We start from the raw sequence: 10,000 nt of genomic DNA on the forward strand, positions 1-10,000 counted from the left end.
TTATAGGCGATAAGAATCATTCAATTACTAGCTGCTGTCAAAACTGCTAGAGAGAACTTCACTAAAACAAAACAAAGATATATATTTCTCAGCCTTATTTATTATTTATTTTATTTGACCTTTATTTATTTGACCTTTATTTATTTTAAGTCAGTTAAGAACAATATCTTATTTATAATGACGGACTCGGAACAGTGGGTTAAATGCCTTGTTCCCTGAACAGAACGACAGATTTTTACCTTATCGGCTCGGGGATTTGATCTAACAACCTTTTGGTTACTAGCCCAACGCTCGAACCACTCGGCAAACCTGCCTGCCGTATTAGAGAGTAGATAGTGACTTTCTCAGACAACAGATCAATAACAAAGCAAGAAAGAGCCAACTTTCCTTTGCTTCTCACTTTGATTGCCTGCATGAAGCACATAGAAACAGGGGAATGTAGCTATAATGCTAATATATCACTTCTTGTTCAATTCTTCATGCCTGGTATTTAAACATATATATTTATTTTTTTACAATGACTGGAATGAAAACAAACGCTGGGATGAGTTTGTTTACTCTGCTATGCTGCCGAATAAAGGAATTTGAAACTTTAACTGACACCTGTTGGGGACACGGTTTAATCTGAAAGTGTTATTTTTGACTGCAAGGGCTTTAGGCATTTTCATATTCTATTACACAGGCTCCGATATGACACATCCAACCATTGCAGACGCAGAATAGTGTACCAAATAGTATCGTATGCTAAGATAAGGTGAATTAAATCTCTTGCAGGCGTCTTTATAGAATAGGACTATACTGAATATTACGGTGTGTGGTTGTGGCCATTCCGTAGCCCTCGCTAATTGCGACATCGTTTAGCGCATCGTCGCTATGCCAGTATACGATGACGGCTTGACAGTAAGGGCCAATAAGACCCTCCTGTCCCCCTAAAGTCTAACGCTACTGTTTAATCAAGCTGCTTGATTACTTTCCATACATCTCTCCCTGTACCCCCTCCCCTCAACCCCCCCCCCCCTCCCATCTCTCAGGCCTTGACACGTCCTTGTTTTGCTCTTCTCTCCTCTCCTCGGCCCAGGTTCCCCTCTTTGATTAGCTGAGACATTTGCATGGTCACTACACATTTTTCATTTTAGAAGTCATTATGCATTAGCGCTCCTGGTCGCCCAGCTTGACTAATCCTGATGAACTGAAAATCACAGCTGAAGGTCAAACTCCATCCCCAGCCCCATCCTCCTCCACCCCACCCCACCTCACCCCACCCCACCCAACCGCACCGCCACATTCATATTCAAACAAATCCTAGCCTGCCACCATTGTTCATTAGGGTCTTAGAGAGAGTGTGTGTGTGTGTGTGTGTGTGGGCGGGCGCGAGTGTGTGTCTGTGAAGGCTGCTGTGTGATAGCAGGAGCCTCACTCTCTTCTGCACTTCGTTGAGGAGACACAAAAGAAAGCGGCCGAACAAAGCAACCAAAGTCACCAACGAAACATCTGCATGTGACTAAATGCGCCGCGCTTCCACCGTCAGTGTTATAAAACCTTAAGATACATCTGAGACGTGTAATTACACTGGGGGCCGCCCCGTTGAATTGTGGGGGACAGGATGACAATGCTTTCATTTAAACCCATTCATTGGCTGCTTGAATGAGGATCCTATGGTTCATGTGGTTGACAAACGGGGGGGGGGGGGACCTGGTGTGAGTCTGGGTTTTGAAATGTAAACCTGTAAATAGTTGAAAAGACACAACCACACAAGACCACATAATGAATCACGACACCACTAAACGCCATGTGTTCTGTAAGAGGTGTAAGCCCATGAACGCTGACAAGGAAAACAAGGGGACTCAAAAGCCAAAAACAGGCAACAAATGAAGTCAAGGAAGTGGCTTTCCCGCTTTCATTAGCTTTTTAGCTAGCGGGTGATGGATGATAATCATCTCCGTTTCATCGCTCTTCCCCAAACAAAAAGAGAGGCAGGCGAGGCGGAGGAGGGGAAGGCCCCGGCCCTCGGTCCATTGTTGAAGCCCCAACACAAAGCTAATTCCAGGCATTTAACGGAATGCTTTTCTGCTTGACGTATCAGAGCCTCCAAGATGAAAGACGATAGATAAGTAATTGCTCTCCTGGTTCTTATTCTTCACTGACAACCCGTACATTTCATTTTACACGCGTTCATTTACATTTTCGAGTATATGACATGATAATTGCCGGGAATATAACACCTCCATTCCGCAGGATACCGCAGCCCGGGCCGGTTGATTGACAAGAGCAGTGGATTGAAAGGAACAGAGGCTGAATTGCTTCTCCTCGAAATGATTTTGCCACGAAGGGACAAAAGTAACGAGCATTTACAGGGACCGTCGCGTCATAAACACGGGCAGACAACGAACGGTCCTCTCGCGCACAGGATCAGACCACCACCGTGACATCCGACAACGCTAGGCTAGGCTAGCCAGCTCCTCTGTCATCCCAAAGGAACCACGCTACCAATCTACTATGATAACAACAACGAAAACTTGACGGGATTCCTTAAATCATTCGAAAATGAGCTACAGTTGAGGATGGTAACCGGGGGGGGGACGGTAATAACAGAAATGGATCTTTATAATTTGTTTATATGTGCAAATTGTTCCCAAATGGTCCTACTCCAAATCCTCAAAAGTAACACATCATATCATTGGCATGTAGGTTAACAGGACTATAAACAAAACGACACATGGCATGGCTATCAAAGCCGTCTCGGGCGCTCTCTGTTCGCTCCCTATTTGTTGATTTCCTTTGCCTTACGAAAGCAGAGGAAGGCATATAGGAAAGACGACGACCATCAACTTGAACTTTGGAGGCCGTGTGGTTTGCTGCTTAGCTCCAAGGTCTGAGTGCAGAACAAAGGACCTTTAAATTGGATCCTGATGAGAAAACATTGGCTGCCCCTCACAAGAACAAGCACATCATTAAGGTGCTCTCTCTCGCTCGTCACACACCCGAGTCAAGAGAACGAACAAGCCTCTTCACGGCTGCAAAAAGGTCAACTTCTTCTCTGGAGAGAAGTGATCAGGCACCTCTAGACGCCAAGGCAGCAGTTGCGGTTTATTTCCGGTGAGAGGCCTCGTATTTTGTTTGATTTGACTGAGAATTGTGCGATTAAAAACACACCAGCGCTCGGTGGTTTTCTGCATCGAACCGGACCAATGGGCAGATGAATGCACCTTCGCCGATTATACCCACTTGGGCTTATCTCTACGACAAATGGATTTATGATCAAATTACACTAAAGGCCGGAGTCGGAGATATCCCACTGTATCAGAGTTAAAACTTAAACAATTCAGGGGTAAAAAAAGACATGAATTTCTCTCAATTTCCCTAGAATTCACTTAGCGGTAATAAGTGGGGGAAGTTCCCGATTAGATGTGGGACTGAGGCATAAACAGGGCCGGAGATGGGATGGTGAATGGAGTGAATAACATAAGGGCCTCTTCAGCACGAGCTAAACGGTCTCAGTGCTGCCACAGATACTGTTTAGATAAATAAAATGAGAAATGGAGGGGCATCAGGTGGTAATTACTTGAGCTGCTTGGCAGAAACAAGCTTCAGTGTTAATTAAGGTGCTAGACCCATTTTAGCCCAGAGAAGAGAGAGGGATAGAGAGAGGAAAGAGAGAGAGAGAGATGATGGAATTCCTCCAGTGTCCCCCTCTAATTCATCTCAATCCCGGGCTCCCCAGGGGCCAAGGGCCCCAAACTACAGACTCCCTCTGAGCTGCTGAACTTCTGACCCCTCCAGTCCCTTTTCAGCTGACACTGCTCATTTACTAACCAATTACTGCCAATGGTGGCCAGGCTCTTATTGATAGGGGGGTACTTCTAGGCCAGACCACCAAGGCTTCCTACCAGGCCTCCTTCCCTCCTTGTAAGCTTTGCTTACTTTTCAGAACGTAATACATAATGTAATTGCTCTTGCTCTTGCACTTGCACACACACACACACACACACACACACACACACACACACACACACACACACACACACACACACACACACACACACACACACACACACACACACACACACACACACACACACACACACACACACACACACACACACACACACACACACACACACACACACACACTTCGGATTAGGAGATCAATACTACAGATTGTCAGGACCAGAGCTAAATAGATAAAGACACCAATTGCATGAAGTCCTCTAATAAAATAGATGTGGGTTATGGTAGATGCAGTAGTCCTTCAAAACATATCTATCTCTGTGTAGATAACCCTGATTCCCTTTTCATACTACCCTGCATACCACTGCTGGCTTGCTTCTGAAGCTAAGAAGAGTTGGTCCTGGTTGGTCCCTGGATGGGAGACCAGATGCTGCTGGGAGTGGTGGTCCAGTAGGAGGCACTCTTTCCTATGGTCTAAAAAATATCCCAATACCCCAGGGCAGTGATTGGGGACACTGCCCTGTGTAGGGTGCTGTCTTTCGGATGGGAGGTGTCCTGACTCTCAGTGGTCATTAAACATCCCATGGCACTTATCATAGGGGTGCTAACCCCGGTGTCCTGGCTAAATTCCCAATCTGGCCCTCAAACCATCATGGTCACCTAATAATCCCCAGTTTACAATTGGCTCATTCATCCCCCTCCTCTCCCCTGTAACTATTCCCCAGGTTGTTGCTGTAAATGAGAACGTGTTCTCAGTCAACTTACCTGGCAAAATAATGGATAAATAAAAAATAAGGGACAAATATGTCACTACAACAGTGTCTACAAAAGTGTAAATAACCTCTTGTGGAGAGGAGCAGACACTCTATTATCACAATAGCTCTCCGTACCGTCTTTACCAGTTGATATTTCCCAGCAGGTATCTTGGCGTGTCCCGCAGTAGCTGGTACTCTTGGAGGGAACAGCCAGTCTGCCTTGTGATGTGCCAGGTACTACAGAGACCACCGGATCAGCCGCTTCATCAAATGACACCAGCTAAATTTCAAGTGCTTCAAGGAGCTCAGTGAATTATAGTTCGTCACTTGGAAAGGCTTCCCAACACCTGGTCTGCTACTCGTGCCAGATCTGCGAGTTAGTATCCAATTAACACCCAGGCCAGAATAATCAGATTGCATGTGTAAGGGTCTGGTATAACTCGCTCATTGCTTCCATGCATCTTCTGTCAGAAGGTAAACGTGTTGCTGCTACATCAAAGGTCTGGGGACGTAGCACTTCCTTCATGTTTTTCTACTCTGCCTCCACTCGCCTTGGGGTTATATTTCGACTTACTTTGCATCACAATGATGAACCTCCTCTGTCCTCGCAATTTTGCAATCTTGTCCTGTAGGTGTGTGTAACTAACACAGATGGGGGGGGAAATAAAAGAGTGTTTTCTTGTTACAAAAGCATGCAGTCACACCGGGGGTGTTCGAGTAAAAATGTGCTGACACTTTTTTTCTCTCTCCTCCTCCTCCTCCAAAAGTCAACAGAAGGTTTCGTCATGAATAATAACAAAATGTTAGTCTGCGGTGATCGTTTTTTCCTCTCCTACTTTGAGAACCTGCCACTGGCAGGAGGAATGCAGAGCAGATATTAATACAGGGAAATGTGGAACACCATCCTCCATCCTTAGCCTACGTCCTCAGCCTATATCTCTGTAGCCTTTTCTCAAGAGTTCTGCGTTCCAGATGGGGGACTATAGTGAGATGGATGTTAAGGAAAGTGGCGTAGGGATATTTCACCGTGATGAGATGTATGGCGGCGACCTTTAAAGCAGTGACACCCACAGGATGGCCCAGTGGCCACAGTCTGATTGGGAGGCAGATCTGGAGTCACTAAACCACGTAGAAAGGCAAGAACTAACATCATATTTATAATACAGCTCCTCTCATCCATAAAACCAACCAACAGCCAACAGTCAGTCATTTGACACAGTTCAGAGTTCAACCACTGTACACTGCATATTCACTCAAGGTGAATTTGGTGGCATGGTACTTGGTGTCATTACTGTTAAGCTGCCTTAAAAACATGATATGGTCTTGGTTGATCCTTAAAAACGTTGTATAAAAGAGAAACTGCTTTCTAAACACCGGTCACGGCTCAGGTTTTTGGATGGCTGACGGTTAACCATTAGCTACTAGAGAGTCAGGGAAAGTCAACGAGGAGGGACCTGGGAGTCTGCGATGTCTTCTATGCTAATAGAGCTGAGGGGCAAATCCAATATTAACCTATGGCACGGATCTTTTGTCTGGGTTGCATAATGTGAAGAGGCATGGAGGGTCTAGCTAGCTATTCCACCACAGGGTGTCTTTGACACACAGAGTGAAGACCTCCTTTGTTCATCTACAGCGCTGTGCGATCACCTCGTTAATGCCCTTCTCGCACCGCGCGCGCGTGTGTGTGTGTGTTGGGCAACCCTCTCCAACGGTCTCCAGAGGTGGTCAGCGGATCACCCCCACCTTCTTTTATGCTGTATACAACGCTGACATCAACGAGACATATCCTATCGCCATGGCAGCCCCTCACTCACCGACACGTACGGGCTGATCCAGCCCAGATACAGCTGTTTACTCAATCCTTCCCCGAACACCCAACGTGCCTCCCACACGGCACGGCGCCATCGTTATTCAACGCACACACTATACATGTGTCAGCGTGCCAGGCTTTGCGGTGTACCCAGTGTGCTACATGCACATACATCACAGGTGAATTGCTAAGGCAGCTAGGGCCTAGCCCACATCAAGGCAGGAGGGAATCATCCTCCGACAATGGAAAACAAACAAGCTAACAAGGGCCTCATTGAGACAATAGAAAACAAACGAGCCAACAAGGGCCTCATTGACGCCGTCTGACAACTTGAGATGTTGACTTGTTTCGGGAGAACAATTGTCAGATTGCAAAGGCCTCGGTAAATCCTCCCTTCCCTATTCGTCATCTCGCCCGTCTCTTTAATTGTATCCTAAATGTCAGTGTATAAAATGCGTTCGGGGAGATAAATATTGCCACAGTGAGAGGGAGAGTAGAGCAGTAGAAAAGAGACCAGAGAGGTGTTGTGTGCCTTGGGAAATCCTTGTAAGCAGCATGGTGAAGGCGAGGGGATTTACTGGGAGAAATAGGTGTTTATTGAGCGCTCCCATGGGCTTACTGGGTAATGATAGACCTGTCACATTACGCAAATGTGGAAAAAGCAGCTTGTGTCGCCACGTCAACACCGCGATGAACCTCCGGATAGAATTAGTCAGGCGAGAGCCTTTAGCCGTGAATACAAGTAATTAAAATTGCAAGCTGATGCGTTTATATGCTTGTGTACTAAATAATCTACAGTGTATCGTCTTCCCTGCTCTTAAATACTGGAAAACGCTGGGATTTATCAGTGACTTAGACGCGTATAAGCAGTAAGCAGGCCTGTCACACACATATTAATCCATTCCATGTTTCTAGCTGCTTTAATAAGACAAGGGGATCAATTTCTCTGATACCTGCAGAGGAACACATGCAGCTAGTTTTGCTAGTGTCTCAATCCAAGACAGGTACTATTGAAGCGTGGGAGTTCTGGAGCTTTTCCGGCCTTGTAATCCAGGTAAATAAAGATGGTTGGGTAAACTCAACTGGAATGATAGGCGATACCGTTCCATAAAAGTGTCCCAAATGAGCATTTGACAGTGTCATTGCGAATCTCTTGGGCGGCGTGGGCCCGTTTTAAATGATAAAATAGAAAATATGAACAAAAGAACAATAGAAAGTCAAAATGGTGGATTCAGAAATCAAATCATACAGCTAAGAGGGACCAAACCGAAGCGACCCAGTGGCGTTGAGTTGATATACACCTGAACCTATGCTACTACCTCTCAACAAAGACCTTCAGTCTGGACATTAAAACAAAGAGGTGAAGACATCGATAAAGGACGGATCAACAGATGGATTAACCAGAGTCACTACACGCCGCTCACACGGCCCCCCGATTCATATTGATTCATATCGCTAACATGAGGAGAGGATGGGAGTAAGCAAATGTAAATATTCAATATTTACCATTCTCTGCTGTTATTAGAGCCTGTGGATCAGTCATAGACCAGCTGTTAGTGCTATCACAGAGACTTACCCCCATCTGATACTATTCCCCAATCCTCACAAGTATTGCACAAGTACAGCAATTTGCAGATCACTCACTGGGTTGTGAAACCCATTATTCTCTGCATGCAGTACACCCAACTGGAGAAACGCTATGGACCTAACAATAGTGCATAGAAATAGAGAATAGAGCGCCTTTTGTACGATAAACAATGAATATCTTCAAACTGACAGTAATGCTCATTTCTAGGCACGAAGCACAAAAGAAAAATGATCCATGAATGAATATGCGAGATAATAGGAACATTTCTCGACACAGACACATTTTCTCGATTTGAATGATGGAAATGAAAGAGAACGTGTGACGACGGGTGGCACATTGCTTGCACCTTATATATTCGCCACCATGTCATGAGGTACACAGGGCTGTGACTCCAATTGAAGGTGTCGCCATTGTTAGACTATGTGAAAAATATTAACGATGAGGTTAACACCAATTCCCCCCCCCCAACCCCCATCTCTCATTAAACGCACAGGGGTAGTAATGAGGTAAGCCAGTGCTCCTTGATAGCACTTATTAGATGAGTGGAGGGCACACACTCTCACACTTCAATTTTACCCCCCCCCCCCCCAAAAGCTTGAGAAGCAGTCGCAAATTTCAAGGGGCTCGCATAATTGTGAAGCTAGCAGAGCAAATAACTGTCTTATTATTGACTAAATGAGCAGAATGATAGATCCTGTGTGACTGTGGATGGAGAGGAGGAATAAACAGGAATAAACAAGGGAATAAGAGGAGGAATAAACAGGAATAAACGAGGGAATAATAAGAGGAATAAACAGGAATAAACGAGGGAATAAGGGGAGGAATAAACAGGAATAAACGAGGGAATAATAAGAGGAATAAACAGGAATAAACGAGGGAATAAGAGGAGGAATAAACAGGAATAAACGAGGGAATTAGAGGAGGAATAAACAGGAATAAACGAGGGAATAAGGGGAGGAATAAACAGGAACAAACGAGGGAAGAAGAGGAGGAATAAACAGGAATAAACGAGGGAAGAAGAGGAGGAATAAACAGGAATAAACGAGGAAATAAGAGGAGGAATAAACAGGAATAAACGAGGGAATAAGAGGAGGAGTGAAGGAAAGAAGAAAAGAGCAGGACGACGCAGTATGACTGTGACCTTTCTCCAAATCACTGACAAACAGAAATAGACAGTAAACTGTGGATCAACGAGGCCAATGAGCTGCCTTTAACAACCCCTTGTGTTCAATCTGACGTGCAAATACGTCTCCTCTGGATCTGCAAGATCCTTGATGTTTCACTTCCTCCTTCTTTCACTTGCAAATACCATGACCTTCATCTTCGCGTAAAGAAAGAATACTTCATAAAACCTTCTCGTCTTTAACCCCGACCCTGATTCTATAGCATCTGGTGAAAGGTAGGACATAAGAAAATGTGTGGAGACTTGACCATCGAAAGTTGGAAAAACAGAGGCTGGCAAAGGCCGATTTGTTTCTTTGTGTATAAAAGAGCTTGCCTTGCTTTGAGGACAGGTTGTCTCAGGTTTGTGAATTCCAATGACAGGTTCCAGAACTGCATTGCCTAATCAAACACACTTGTGAAGCAGAGGAAATCTTCTTTCCGAGACACCATGTATTATGGATGGATTTAAGAGATTAGTGACCATGCTGCTCACCTGCAGTGGACGCTGTTTGTCCTTGTTCTTTGGAGATTTCAGGCCACTGCCTGGCTGTTGTAAGAGTAATTGTCTCGCTGCTTGTAGGGCCTGGAGAGAGAGAGGGAAGAGAACATGGATAGGGAGGGAGAGAACAGAGAGAGAGAGAGACAGACAGAGTGAGACAGAGAGAGAGAGAGAGAGAGCAGGGAGAGATTGAGAGGGGGTAGAGAGAGGGAGAGAGAGAGAGAGAGAGAGAGAGA

The 10,000-nt window shown here is 45.3% G+C and overlaps 1 protein-coding gene across 17 annotated transcripts in view; it reads right to left on the minus strand.

The window, feature by feature from the left end:
* Nucleotides 1-10,000, minus strand: part of LOC123994671 (forkhead box protein P2-like) — a 118,604-nt gene that overhangs the window by 38,292 nt on the left and 70,312 nt on the right. For all 17 annotated transcript variants that reach the window (XM_046297566.1, XM_046297565.1, XM_046297570.1 and 14 more), the window contains one exon: nt 9,759-9,848. Coding sequence is in view for 15 of the 17 variants with exons in the window: in XM_046297565.1 (XP_046153521.1) it covers nt 9,759-9,848 (90 nt within the window). In the remaining 2 variants the exon portion in view is untranslated. The remainder of the gene's footprint in view (nt 1-9,758; nt 9,849-10,000) is intronic.

This window comes from Oncorhynchus gorbuscha, linkage group LG14, assembly GCF_021184085.1.
Source record: "Oncorhynchus gorbuscha isolate QuinsamMale2020 ecotype Even-year linkage group LG14, OgorEven_v1.0, whole genome shotgun sequence".
NCBI lineage: Eukaryota > Metazoa > Chordata > Actinopteri > Salmoniformes > Salmonidae > Oncorhynchus > Oncorhynchus gorbuscha.